Here is a 14,822-nt window from a genome sequence, read left to right as displayed (position 1 = left end):
GGAGAGGCCAAATGCAGATTGGAAGAACCACATCTCATATTCTGCTTGAGTAACTTACAATCCAATGGTATGAACATTGAATTTTCCATTCCCTCCTCCCTCCCACATCTGGTTCCATTTGCCCATCATCCCCTATCACCTACCAGCTTCTGCTCCCCCCGCCAAACCTTACTTTTGTCCTGCTATATACTGATAATCTTCCCTCTTCCCTTTCAGCTGATGAAACATTGACTTGCACCTTTTGCCTCTATATATGTTCTTCCAGTGTTCTGTTCTTGTTCCAGATTCCAGCATCTGCAGTCTTTTTTGTCTTTGTAATTGATGCTGTTACTGGTTCTCTCTCCCTAGGAACTGCTTCCTTCTCCTTCAAATCCTCCTTCACCCTTGGAAACCAAATTTTGATCCTCTGTTCTCCAAACCACTCCATGTCTCCAACTTTTATCGTCTCCAATCTTTGCACGTCCAGTTGCCTCCTCATCTTCATGTTTGAATCCCTCCAGTGAGATTTTTATTTTTGCTTGCACTAAAACAGATCATATTAAAGTCACAAATTCTACCTCCTCATCCTTTTTGATCTGCCTGCAACCTTTAACACAGCTGACTCCACCATGCTTCTTGATAGTCATTCAGTTGAGTGAAGCCAGTTCCATTCACTTGGTCCCATTCTTTTCTATCTAGTCATAGCCAGAGTATCTCTTGTAGTCGCTTCTCTTCCCACTCCTAAGCCCAGTGCCCTGGTAACCCCTCCTCCTCCCTCTCGCCTTGATCCAACCTTGGTTCCTTCTTTCTTATCTACAAGCTGTTTCACAATGATATCATCTGCAAATGTGGCATCAATTTCTAGTTGCATGCTGAAAATACTCAGCTGTACCTCCACTATCTCTGTTTGTCCCTCCCAGAATTCCTAAGTTATCAGAACGTTTGTCTAATATCCAGTCCCAGAAATGGAATTTCCTCCCACTTAATTACTGGACAAACCAAAGCCACTGTCACTGGTATCTATCACAGTTTTGTTCCTTAGCCCATTGACCTCTCTTCCTAGTGACAATCAAGGTTGAACTAGATAGTTCAGACTAAGCTTAGTAATGTATCTGACCTTGGCAGAGCTTTAGACCATATATCTACACCATCAATCTGCCTATTTCCTCCAACAAAGCCTACAGTGCAATGCTCTGTTAAATGTAAATGTCATCCCAAAATACACGCTCAAGACATAAAATTTTGTTTGATCCTGCTTTCCACCTGAGCCAAGCTGAATTGCTGCTATTGGACTTCTATCAAATTACTAACCATATCGTTCAATTTTATAATAACATTTTATAATGTGTTTGAGGGTGTGGGGGCCGATGATCTGCAGGCTAAATGTATTCTTTACAGGTCAATCTAAAATCATGACCATGAGTTAAATCATGAAAATATTCTTACAAAACTATCTTTAACACCATCAATAAAGATGTTTACAAAATTAGAACAAACCATGAGAATTATTTCACTTACAGCAGTTCCTTACATTGCAGTATTTTCAATTCCCTGGTTTAGTTCCTTTTTATTATTTAAACTGATATCATTTCCATCTGCTTGCAACTTTATATTTATAAATCCTTGAGTTATTCTCTCACAACTTCCTTGAAAATTCCTCCGTGTGGGAATTGACTTGCTAACATTTTTGTTGAAATCCTTGTCCAACTTTTTACATCTAAATAATTGTTTTAAGATTATTTTGTTTAATATATCCTGTCCTGGCATTGCTGCTCTGCCTTATGAAACTGCATGGCTGAATTTTCCAGTGAAAATTATACATAGAGAGAACGTCTAGGTTAAAACATTAATCACAAAATCAGCACAGGGTAAGTTTCCAGCTGCTCTAAATGGAATAAATTAATGGGATGGGTTAATTAGAACAAAGATTTCTAAAAAGGCAACCTGTATCTATCAAATTTAATAACATTCTTTGAGGAAATAATATTGTATATATTATTTATAAAATTATATTAATATTGTATAAAACTAATAAAGCACTGCACAGGTGAATTGCTGATAAAAAGGAGTGTACCCTATGTAAAAGAGAGACAGCAGCTTGGGTAGGAAGTTGGTTAAAAGGTAGAGGCAGATAGTTAATGGACTGAACTGAACTGGATACAGCCCACAGCTTGAACACTCTCCCTGTGGTGCCCATCTGCTTGCACTGACCTGTTCTGGATAAGGAGGGCTGGTTGTGCTAACCCTATGTACCTAACTGACAATCCCTGTGGTGGAGCAGGCTTTGCACTGTGAGGAGGTTGCAGGCACTGGGACTTGAATTAAAAACATAATTAAAAACTTTAAAGTGAAATAAATAAACTACCTGCTTTCACTTATCTTCAATCATAGAGTTGACTACCCCATTCAAATAAATGTTGTGAAGTGCATCAGGCCCTTCTGCTCATCCCATTAGTGTTCTGCTGCTGGATTCAAGAGTGGGTCTAGTGGAGGAGCGGGAGGTTAGATACCCGTGTTTGACCACACATGCTTGGAAGTCCAAAATGAGCTGAACCACAGGCTCCATGTGGCCAGCAGTTCTCAACTGAACTGACAACTAATGGTAAACTTGATCCGGGCTATTGGATCTTCTGAAGACAAGATATAAACAATGTTGACCTCTCAGAATCAATGTCATAACAATTGGTCTTCTCAATCCTGAACTTGGAGATAGGATACAAATTTCAAAATTTTGGGGTAATATAGACATACTTCACTGTTAAGAGAATTATAAGTGACTTTGTGGTCAGGGAGGGGCAGACAAGTTAGTAGAACTGGGAGATTCAAACAAAATGTTAAGTGCCTAAAAGTGACGTGTTACTTTGGGAGGAAACTAATGAAACTCTGTCAGCAGAGAGACTTGTGTGTTCAGACACAGAGGTTTAAAATTTCTTTGTTGGTGCAGATATTACAGAAACTTATCAGCAGCTAGAATATTGTGTCTACTTTGGCCATGCTGTTTTAGGAAAGGGGTCATAAGAATATATAGGTTTACTAAGATGCAGCAGGAAATTGGTGCTGTTCTCAGAAGAACAAATAATATTAAAAACATCTGGTAAGAATTCCTCAAAATTATGAGGGATTTTGCCAAAATAAATCAGTGCAAATTATTCACTACAGTCAGAAAATTATTAACCAAGAACATATATTTAAGCAAGATCAAATAAAAACAATGAAAGAGTTTGCTTTATGTTTGTCAGCAGTGCTATACAACCTGTAGTATGAATTTCTTTAAAAAAAGAGAAATAGGTATCAATTTGAAGGTGAAAAAGGCCAGAGTGGGACAGTGTGGGCAGAGAGCTAGAAAGGTGTAATGGGCCAAATAGCCTTTGCAATAAAACCTGATGAATTTGCCAATAAATAACCCTGAAATTCTTCTCACTGAAATCCGGTTTATGTCACTTGGCGATGGAATTCTGTTTGGTCAATGAGACGTGAGTTGCATGTACCAGAGCTGTTCCTGTGGGTCATTGTGTTTCCAGCTTTACAACATTGACCATATACTTCTTTGAAATATCATTGAGTGTAAAATATTTGGAACAACCTGAAGCAATGAAAGTCTCCATGTACAGTAAATGTTAATCTTTAATCAGGTTATTTGTACATAGAAACAGAGAAAAAAGCATTAGTCTATTTGGCCCTTGGGTTTGTTTTGCTATTTAATGATATCCCAGCTGCTGCAGCCTACCTCTACATGCCCACATGTAGACACAACTCCACTTGACGTGCATGCTGCTTGGGCCAGCCTGGAGCCACACTCCTGCACAAATGCAGCAAATGACTTTATTGCGCTTTGCTACATTCAGCATAAGCTTGTGGTCACGTGAACAGCAGGAAGGGAAGAGATAATGATGGGAGGCTATTTATCACTGAACTCTCAAAGAGACCTATTTCCTCAGTCTCCATCAAGGAGAATCCTTAGCTGAATCACCAAATCTCAAATAACAAAATAGTCTGTACCCACATGCAGTGAGAACTAACCAACATTAAGGCTTGGCTATAAATGGTACACAGTGTTTGCACCATACAAAAGCAAGGAATGACCATCTTCAGCAAAAGAATGAGTCACAATCACTCGCCTCCCCTTGTGGAATTAGCCACCATCAACATCCTGGGCGCTAACCTTTGAAAAGAAACCACCTCGACTGTGCCTTTGAATAAAAATGTCACGTATTAGTTTTAGGGTTCTTATAGCATCATAGATTTGCTTCTCAAATAATTCCTCAGTTCATCGATCAAACATTGTCAGTTGTGTGTTTGTCCAGTTCTTTTTAAGAAGTTCATGCAGTGGTGTCAACAAGTATCTGGAATAATGAATGATTCTCAAAAAGGAGTAAAGGTCCATGACATACACTGGATTCATGGTTTTCATGATGGCATCAACCTTGTCTTTAACAGGTTTCAGCCCATCAGCATCTACCTTCAGACTGAGGTCTGAACTTTTTGATGGTGCATTTAGATCATTTCAGTTTCAGATTGCTTCCTCTAAATTGCTAAGTTTAACCTCTGCTTTAACTGTAGCATTAAAGGAGATCAACTTTGTGCCACAGACAATTGTCAATGCCCTGCAAAATTTTGTCCCTGCATTTTTTTTGAGAGATTTTGATACTAAACAGTAAATTATTGTGAAAGGATGACCTCAAACATTAGCTCTGTTTTCTTTCCACAGGTGCTATTTTGCTGGTATTTCCAGCAATTTATTTTATTTCAGATTTTCTGCAGTTTTTTTCCTTTGTTCTCCAGGTGCCCCAGCTAACATTCATTCCTTAAATAACCACTATAATCATGAGGACCTTCCTATATTGGCCATCGTGTTTTGACATAATTATAGAGACTACACTTCAAAGGACACCTTTTACCATAAAACATTTTGGTTCTTCCTTGACTCACAGTATGATATTAATACAAAACTTTCAGTGAGATATTAAGAATTGCTGCTTGATTAATTTGTTCTAATCACCTCTTAAAATGCAGTAATTTATTGTTTAGATTAATATCTTATGAAGAATTTTTGAGAAGCTAAGCATTTTTACAAGGCACCGTTAAGATGATCCAGGTGGCATAAACCCTTTTTATTGCCATGCTGGGTATGTTCATTGATCAGAACCCTCATTATACTGTCAAGCATTCAAAAATAACAAGAGACTGTTATTGTGATCTGGGATGACATAAAAAAGAATAATCAATAGGGTACATTCAGCAAACACAAACAATGGGCTGGATTTCTGGTCTGGATTATTAGGTTTTGTTTTACTCCCAAAATAATCTGAGTTACTTTTATGCATGAACATGCATTTATAATCCTTGAATGACGTCCATTTTCTTAGTAAATTGTTTAGAGTCATCGTCATACAGCACAGCAACAGGCCCTTCAGCCCACCATGTCCATGCCACCCATTTAAATCTATCTACAGTAATAGATGCATTAGGTCCACAGCCCTCAATGCTACAGTGCTCAGCTATCTGTTCAGATGCTTCCCAATTGTCATGAAAGCATCTGCCTTCACCTCCTAAGCAGCACGTTCCAGATTCCAACCTCCTCTGCGTGAAAACATTCCCTCTCAGATCCCCTCTAAACCTCCTACCTCAAACCTATATCCTCTTAGATATCCCCACCAGGGAAAGTAGGTTTTTAACCATCTCCCCTAACTGTCCCGTCATAATCTTATTCACCTCTGTTAGGTTACCTGTCAGCTGCCTCCACTTCAGGGAAAACAGGCCAAGCAGTGGAAGATTAGTCAAGGAATAACATCCAGCAACCAGACTTCGCCAATTTAGTCATCTGACAGATAAGCAAGGCCATCTGTCAGCTTATACGTGCTAAAATGTTCTGGAGGTAACTGGGAGAAGGAATCAGTGGGAAGGAAATTGCCAATGTTAACATTGAGCAGGGTGTGGCAGGCAGAGTTGTCAAATGCCTTGGTAGGTTCTTCAGAAACCCAAAAGGAAGCTGTAGACTTGCACAAGGAAATCAAGCATGGAGTGGCAGCAGGATAATAGGAAGATCAAAGACTACTGAAAGTAGCCAGGGACAATGAGAAATGGAGAAATGAAACACAGTGCCAGGAGAGGGGTCTTCAACGATGTAAAGAGAAGTGTAAAGGGGGAAATGAAGATGAAGGGCTTAGATATGGTGAACATAGGAAGACCAGAGTTGGCATGAAGTGGCCTAGTTGAGTTGTGGACAAAACCAAAGGGCCTGTTCCTGTGTTGTACTATTCTAAAATAATTCAAGTTTTCAGCAAACTAAAATTAACTGTTCTACTTGTAGGTGTCTACATAAGAGGCCTCTTTATAGATGGAGCACACTGGGACAGGGATAAACGGAAACTGGCAGAATCATATCCCAAAGTCCTCTATGATACAATGCCTGTGGTAAGTTTATTGGAGAATGGGGGTTGGGAAGGAGTGGGATGGGGGGATAGGGTGAAAGGGACAGAGGGGAAGCAGAAAAGGGGTTGGGGAAAGGGTTGGGCAATAGGAGAGAGAGATGGAAGGATGGAAGGAGAGTGGAGGGGGGGGGGGGGGGAAGGGGAGTTACAGAGAGGACCAAGGGGAATGGCAGGGAAAGAGATGAGAGAGAGGTAGGCACCTTGGCGGTAGGGCCCATTACCTGTAAGAATTGATGGGTGTGCCTGGTCTCCTTTACTCCCTGCAACACCAAGAACTAAAGCCACTATTTGTAGTTTATGTTCCGCTTTCCTTTGACAGATGTGGCTGAAGCCTTGTAAGAAGTCTGAAATCGCTCCACACCCAGTTTACATCTCTCCAGTTTACAAGACCAGTGAGAGAAGGGGTACACTGTCCACGACTGGACATTCCACTAACTTTGTGATTGCAATGCGAATCCCCTCTGATCAGCCTTCTGAACACTGGATTGGTCGTGGGGTTGCTCTGCTCTGTCAGCTTAATTCTTAATAGTGCTCTTACCTGCTGTGGATTGTAACTTTCATGCCTATGTTTAGTGGACAAACCTCATTTTGTGTTTGGCATCTGTTGAGTTGGTGAAATTTTAAAAATATTTGCCTCAAGTCTATAACAATCAGGATTTTAAAGAACAACCGTTTCTATTTTTCAACCCTATAGATCTTTCTAATTATTTTTGTTGGTATGGTTCAATAATTTTTTTGAATACTCATCTATAATTGTATGCACAACAATACAATAAAACAGTGGTTTGCATTATCAGGAATTTATTAAGTAAAACTTCAAATACCCAGTTTTGTTCATACATATTAGTATAATACAAGCTTAGAACATCAAAACTTTTGTTTATTGATAAGCAAAATGCTTTTTGATTTCACTTGTAACAAACACAAAGTCTATGGTACCTTAACACTGAACTTTTTCCACAAACTTCAAATTAACTGGTCAGGTTCCATAATCTTTGGCTTTAACAATGAATTATCAATATCCACAAGAATCACAGGTTCCACAACTCACATTTATCATATTTTGGCCAGCTGCACTTGATCACATATGATCGATTATACATTGATTTATACAGTGACAAAAGGTAATGTCACACAGTGACAGGCGAATATGGGCATACAAAAATTAACTCCAAACTAATACCTATAGCAAGCAATCTAGCTGATCACTTAGGACAGTAAACATGGTTTTGAGGTATTACAATGGAAGGAGGAATGTTAAAAATGAATCCAATTAACACCATCAGCAATTAGGCAATAATGTACACCATTTTCAAACCTAAACCAGAATCTGTTAAATTGTGTTGTGTGCAACACTGAAGATAAGATCTCATAAAAACAGCACCATGAATCCAGATGGCATTACTGTTGGTGACTGCCACCCATAAACAAACACCTAACACAAGGCATGCGAAAGGAAGTTCTCCAAACAGCTGTTACACATACATCACTTTTCCTGATCTAACTGGGCTAAATACTTACTCAAGCGTTGATTTTGTCTTCTCCACAGATATTTAAAAAGTTGATTATTTAAGTTTCCATACTGAACCATGGAGGTAACCGTGCATCAAACCAACTGACAAACAGCAGCTGTTGTGGAAAGTAATCTATTGTGCTAACAAATATTACAATTTGCTCTGAAAAGTACATGTACCACTGAATTGTTACATACAAGGCAAACAGGACCATACATTATTTGTCATCAAAACTGTTAACTGTTAGAAGTGGATTACAATTTGATCCTCAAAAATGGCAATTAGCAGCATGATGGCAAACCCACAGAGCATCCCAGCATTCTGTAGAGCAAAGTGTCCAATCTTAGCCTGGCTGCGATTATCCGTTGGACGGTGTAGCATTTCTGGTAACTGAAAATGGGGGGAGTGAAGAAACCATTAGGACTTAGTCCGTAAACAACAGTTTTAATTAGTACATCTGCCCTGCCACTGTAAATTTTTTCCAGACCATATAAATGCCTATTCATAGTGCAAGTTCATAAACCTTAAGAAATAGTATTTTTGGTTATTGTTGGTCTTCCAGTTCAAGTAGATAAGTGAACTTAAAACTACTAGATTATTGCAAAAACCCATCCTGCTCTGACCTATACCAGACTACAGAACTACTAGTTCTTAACTGACTCTTAACAGCTCTATGAAATGGTCTAGCAACCTATAAGTTCGAAGACAATTAGAGAAATTTAATAATGCTCACCTTGCCAAAGACTCAAACAAAAGCCTTTTTAAAGCCATGTCTGAATTTGCCTCCTTCACTCTAAGCCAATCACTTTAGATGCCAACCATTCACTGTATAAGACATCTCTGTTTCATCTTTGTTTATTTTTCCCTGATCATCTTATATCCACGTCCTTGAGCTCTCATTTCTTCCACCAAAGGGAACAGTTTGTCTTTCTACATTCTGCCTGAATTCGTTACTTGAAGACTTCTATCATATCTCTCTCAACATTCCCAACTTCTCCAGCCTTTCCCCATAACCTATGCATTATATTCAATAACAATTTCACACCACAACATTCCAGTTGTAGCCTAACCAGTGTTTCATTACAAGTCCCTTGCTTTTGTACTGTATGCCTCTACATGAACTTTGGGTTCTTGTAATCTTTAATACATTTCTCAACCTGCCCTTCTACTTTCAAACATTTATGCACATACACACAGAGCTCTCATTTACAACACAATGTATTTTTTAAAAAGAACTGTATATTTTATATTGTATTGTCTACCCAGTTCATCTTCTCAAAACATATCAAGTAGCACTTTTGTATGTTCAATTTCATCTGTCACATTCTGCTCATTCCACTACCTGTGTATACCCCCTCAGTACTATACTTGTAAATTTTTGCCATCTGCAAATGTTGTAACTCTTCCCTTTGCATCCAAGTCACAATCAGGAAAGTTTGTGGCCCCAACACTAATCCCTCGACAGCACCACTGCCTCCAGTATCTGGTACCTTCCTCTAGTATGAGAAACAACTGTTCATATTGAATCTCCTTCTTGGAGCCAAGCTAATTTCTCACCCATGAAGCCACTGGCTTTATTCTGTGGGGTTCAACCTTACTGACAAGCTTATTATGTGCCATTTTATCGATACCTTTTGGAAGTCCATTCTCATCAATCAAACTACTCTCATCAACTTCTCCTGTTCAAGAAAAAAAACTAAAAGTTGTCAAGTTGGCCGAAGCTGATCTGCCTTCTACAAATCTGTGCTGGCTTCCAATAATTCATACTCCAACAAATTTAATTTTGCCCTGGATTATTGTTCCTGCAAGTTAAGTAGACTGCTGTAGTTCCCCTTTTCAAACAAGGATTCATCGTTAGAATTCTTCAGTTCTCTGGAAACACCTGTACATCTAAGATTAAGCCTGCACTTTTGGAATTGCCGTCCGTCCCTCAGCAATACAGGATGCAACCCTGCAATTTAGCTACTTTAAATGCAACTACTTCCTTCTTTATTAACTTTTAGTTTATCTAGCATTTTGACTAATTTCTCTTCTACTGTCTATATAGCAGCACCTTCTTCAATTGGAAAGATGAAAATTTTCATTTAGTATTTCAGCCATAACTAGTGGGTCCTTGAGAACGTCAACATATTAAATTCTTCATATATTTAATAAATTTCAACCAAGATTATTTCCATTAGAATGTTGTAATAATAACATTTGCTATGACTGAATTTTGCACAGATACCACAAGCTTCAGCTGCTCAAAAACAATGAAAAGTGTACAATATCTCAATAGGAAGGAGTAGAATCAGAAGAATGCCTGAAAGACAAACTTTTGATATGATCCTAAGATAAGATGCTCTCTATGTATTAATTTCAATCTGGAAACCAAGAAAGTTGACAAGGACAGAACTGATAATATTCCAACCTAATTAAAGTGCAGTGCATCTCATCAGTTTTGTTTTGGAAATTTCATATATGAAATGTTTCTTTTTATTGTGGTGAAATTTTTACTTGTACTTGACAAATACATACACCTTACCAGGATTCCCATGGTAGGAAACTGCATGTGTCATCTCTATGGATGAAAGTACACATTAAGTAGCTAAATCTACTGAATTGCAGCTGGAGTTTGTACTGACAGTAGATAATGAATGCTGTACAGAACTGTTTAGGGATTAGATTAAGAAGATTCTTTATTTCTGCTCCTGGTTTTAAACAATGCAAATTTTCCTCCATTATCCCAAGAGGCCAGAGCAGCTGCTCAATATTAACAGAGACAAATTGAAATCTTTCAACTTCCAAGTGGAAATAAGGCAATCTAAGTAGCTTAACATAGGAAGAATTGTATTACATTTCAGTGAAGGTAATAATACGTCCTCTCTAAATTCTTACAATTAATACTCCACTGAGAGCCTTGACAGATCAGGCTCAAGGCCAGATCCACTGTTGGTGCTTAATCTGAATCCTGCATTTATAATTCAGTTTCCCTAAAAACATCAGTGGGTTTTCAATACGCCCAATGCAAAACAATGAATTATCGCAGCCTGAAGGCAGATGGCTGCTTTCATCACCATCAGTGGTCTATCCAGAGAAATATATTACACGAAAAATCCTTTAGATTTAATAAACCATTAACTGCAGTACACCTGATCCTTGACATTAATTTCATATCAATATGTAATAACTGAAATTGCTCAATGTTTTTTCAATCATAATTTTTCTCTTGTAGAGAAAGCTAAACTCGCAAATTTCTGCAATGGATGTAGCTCATCAGTGCTTGCTATGGGCTCAACTGAAGCTTGGTTGTAATTCACATCATTACAGATGGGAAATATGGATGACTCTTGAGCATATCTTGCAAATGCTAAGAGATGATGACAAACAGTATTTATTGGTCCTTTGAGTAACAAATTCTGTATTGTGACAACTCCCTGGCTCTAATCTGTGCAGTCCTACAGCCAAAATTTAGTTATCTTGTTTTACTGACTAGGGCAAGGATCAACAACAGGCGTCAGACAACTAATTTACGTATTTAAGGAATCTAATGCACATTGAAGGACTCTGTAAAGATTTATAGGTGACGAGTGGTGGAGTGTAAGAGCCATCTTACTCGAGTATTTTCAGTGGCCACAATACGGATCACTACAGAAATAAATCACCCCACCCATTTCCCCAGAACCCATCTTGGTCCCCTTGCCTGAGGGCCACTGCTTTCTTTGGGCAAGCTGCCTGTGGAGGTGTCACCAGTACCGACAACTGAGACCAGGTTTAGTAACAGGTCAGAGGATCAATTTCCTTTTTACCTCAGGTTAGACGTGGATTGGTTGACACTTAGTAACTCAGATTCTTGCCTAATCTTAATTATGGTACAGAGGGGACTGAAATTTCTTGCCTTTAATAGTACTTTACAACTCTCAAAACTAGAAGTAAAATTAGAAGCCTAAGCACATAATGGGCTAACAATTTCCCCATTAAAAATTTTCTAACCAAAGAACAAATCAGAAAATGGAATTAAAAATATGTTTAGGAAACAAAGATACAACGTTAACAGTTTAATTGCAATACCTTCTATAATATTAAAGTATGGACTACTATTAATATGGCATAATTGAAAGCTAATAAACATGAAAACAATAAGAATGATTATTGCATAGTGGTCCTCAAATAGTTAACCTACCTGTCATTTAATGAGCGGTGTCATTTAATTAACTGTTCAAATATCATTGGTTTTGTTTTCCAACTGAAGGTCTTTTCAAAGTTTTTTTTTACATATAAAGGGACCTAGTTTGCAACAAAGGCTTCATTGTTGCAAACTAGGTCCCTTTATATAAAAGCAAGCAAAATGCTGGGTTCTGCCTTCCAATCTCACTCCTTTGCCCTGAACTCTCAGTGCAGAGGGGGGAAAGTTAGTAATACAGTAAAAAAAACCTTCAGGAAAATTTTTAAAAAAACTGCACGTCCATAAAGCTTTTGCCTGCAATTTATGACTTGGAGAACTTTCATTTAAGTTCAACTTAAATTTGTTGATGGAAATAGATTTTTAAAGATCATTAAATCCATCTTCCCCAGAGTAATCTTCTTTTAATTCGACCAAATCAGCATGCACATAATGAGAGAGAAGTTGGTGAGCAGGAGAGAAACAAGGGAGATCTCAATTGAATGTGAGCATTTGGAAAGTTTTAATTGCACTCTTAATTTTCCAATGCATTTTAAAATTGGCAATTAAAATAACTGCTAAGCTACTTGTTAAATTTAGCATGAAAAGAAAAAAGGAACTTAGAAAAAAAACAAGTCAAGTATTTTAGACAGGTTAAAAAAACGAGTGTAATCCAACAAAGTAGTGACATGATTTAGAGCAAGAATCAAATCTGTTCATTCTTCATTACCCACAGCTTGGATTTGGAGCAAATTGGAATGTGAATTCTTAATGTTTACAACTAATTTATACTTGCATAACAATTTACATAAACTGCTAATAAAGCACACTTAATTGATAAGTTTAGGTATTGCAATTGACATTTCTAGTGAGATCTTTATCATTACAGTGTAAACAAATGCATTTCAAAGAATGTTTTTAAGTATGCTGATTATTAAAAGGTTTAATTTTTTAACCATGGCAATAACTGTACTGACTGTTAAAATTAGGTTCAATTTAATTATTTAAGAGCATACCTTTCTAAAACACAATTACGCAGAGCATATTGTCCAATATTACTCACCATATCCACCAATGCCACATATAGGAACATGCCTGCAGTGATGGCAAAGATCCACTGGGTTAAATTATGAGTATATTGTCCCACGGCTATACCTATTACTACACCAACATACGCAAGCAGAGCTGACATGAGGTTGTAAACAATAGCCTGTTTCACAGACATCCCCGCATTAATCAAAACAGCAAAATCACCTGGAAAGGAAAAAAATTACAATAATTACAAAGTTGCAAGAACTTCCATTTTTAATTGTTTTTAGTTCTATTTCATTTGGATCAGACATTTTAATTTAATTACTCAACTGATTTGAAGTCACTCTTACTATTCAATTAACTTTACCATATCTATTACTGAATTCCTTTAATTTTCCATCGCTGTGCATGATCGAATCTTAAGAGGAACCCCATAAACAGGGAGGAAGAACAATGTGTTCAGCACACACCATGTAGATTTTCATGTGTCAAGTAGTACACAGGAAGAACTCTGGAAAGTATGCAACTTCCCAGCATGTGCTGAAGGTACACAAAGTTTTGCGAGAAAAGTCTTAACATGACAGTGTTGGTAAGGTTAATGTTTTAGAGCATGTGGATATCAAGAAAGAGGATGTATTGGAGCTGTTAGGACAGTAAGCCCCCAGGGCCTGACGGAATACTCCCCAGGCTGCTCCGTGAGGCGAGGGAGGAGATTGCTGAACCGTTGGTTAGGATCTTTGAGCCCTTGTTGTCCACGGGAATGGTACCAGAGGATTGGAGGGTGGCGAATGTTGTCCCCCTATTCAAAAAAGGTAGTAGGGATAGTCCAGGGAATTATAGACCAGTAAGCCTTACGTCTGTGGTGGGCAAGCTGTTGGAAAGGATTCTTAGAGATAGGATCTATGGGCATTGAGGGAATCATGGTCTGATCAGGGACTGCCAGCATGGCTTTGTGAAGGGCAGATCATGTCTCACAAGTCTGATAGGGTTCTTTGAGGAGATTACCGGGCAGATTGATGAGGGTAGTGCAGTAGATGTGGTCTACATGGATTTTAGTAAGGCATTTGACAAGGTTCCACATGGTAGGTGGCTTCAGAAAGTCGGAGGTCATGGGATCCAGGGAAGCTTGGCCGTGTGAATTCAGAATTGGCTTGCCTGTAGAAAGCAGAGGGTTGTGGTGGAGGGAGTGCATTCAGATTGGAGGGCTGTGACTAGTGGTGTCCCACAAGGATCGGTTCTGGGACCTCTGCTTTTTGTGATTTTTATGAATGACTTGGATGAGGAGGTAGAAAGGTGGGTTGGCAAGTTTACAGAAGACACAAAGATCGGTGGTGTTGTGGATAGTGTGGAGGATTGTCGAAGATTGCAGAGGGATATTGATAGGATGCAGATCTGGGCTGAGAAGTGGCAGATGGAGTTCAATCCGGAGAAGTGTGAGGTGGTACACTTTGGAAGGACAAACTCCAGGGCAGAGTACAAAGTTAATGGCAGGATTCTGGGTAGTGTGGAGAAGCAGAGGGATCTGGGGGTTCATATCCACAGATCCCTGCAAGTTGCCTCACAGGTGGATAGGGTAGTTAAGAAAACTTATGGGATGTTAGCATTCATAAGTTGTGGGATCGAGTTTAAGAGCCGCGAGGTAATGATGCAGCTCTACAAAACTGGTTAGACCACACTTGGAGTACTGTGTCCAGTTCTGGTCGCCTCATTATAGGAAGGATGTGG

The 14,822-nt window shown here is 38.6% G+C and overlaps 2 protein-coding genes across 7 annotated transcripts in view; one reads left to right on the top strand and one right to left on the bottom strand.

Annotated features, from left to right (window-relative positions):
* The window catches only part of dnah7 (dynein, axonemal, heavy chain 7), a 236,137-nt gene extending 228,934 nt beyond the window's left edge, over positions 1-7,203 (top strand). Inside the window, exons 63-64 of the mRNA XM_052011084.1 lie at positions 6,290-6,393; positions 6,730-7,203. Coding sequence (XP_051867044.1) covers positions 6,290-6,393; positions 6,730-6,936 — 311 coding nt within the window. The 3' untranslated portion in view covers positions 6,937-7,203. The remainder of the gene's footprint in view (positions 1-6,289; positions 6,394-6,729) is intronic.
* The window catches only part of slc39a10 (solute carrier family 39 member 10), a 67,959-nt gene continuing 60,334 nt past the window's right edge, over positions 7,198-14,822 (bottom strand). For all 6 annotated transcript variants that reach the window (XM_052011142.1, XM_052011116.1, XM_052011125.1 and 3 more), the window contains 2 exons: positions 13,129-13,319; positions 7,198-8,314 (listed from right to left, as the gene is read on the bottom strand). In XM_052011142.1, coding sequence (XP_051867102.1) covers positions 8,168-8,314; positions 13,129-13,319 — 338 coding nt within the window. In that variant the 3' untranslated portion in view covers positions 7,198-8,167. The remainder of the gene's footprint in view (positions 8,315-13,128; positions 13,320-14,822) is intronic.

The sequence above is a fragment of the Pristis pectinata genome, chromosome 1 (assembly GCF_009764475.1).
Source record: "Pristis pectinata isolate sPriPec2 chromosome 1, sPriPec2.1.pri, whole genome shotgun sequence".
NCBI classification, from domain to species: domain Eukaryota; kingdom Metazoa; phylum Chordata; class Chondrichthyes; order Rhinopristiformes; family Pristidae; genus Pristis; species Pristis pectinata.
Note: the sequence above shows the minus strand (reverse complement) of the source record. Positions and strands in the feature narration are given on the sequence as shown.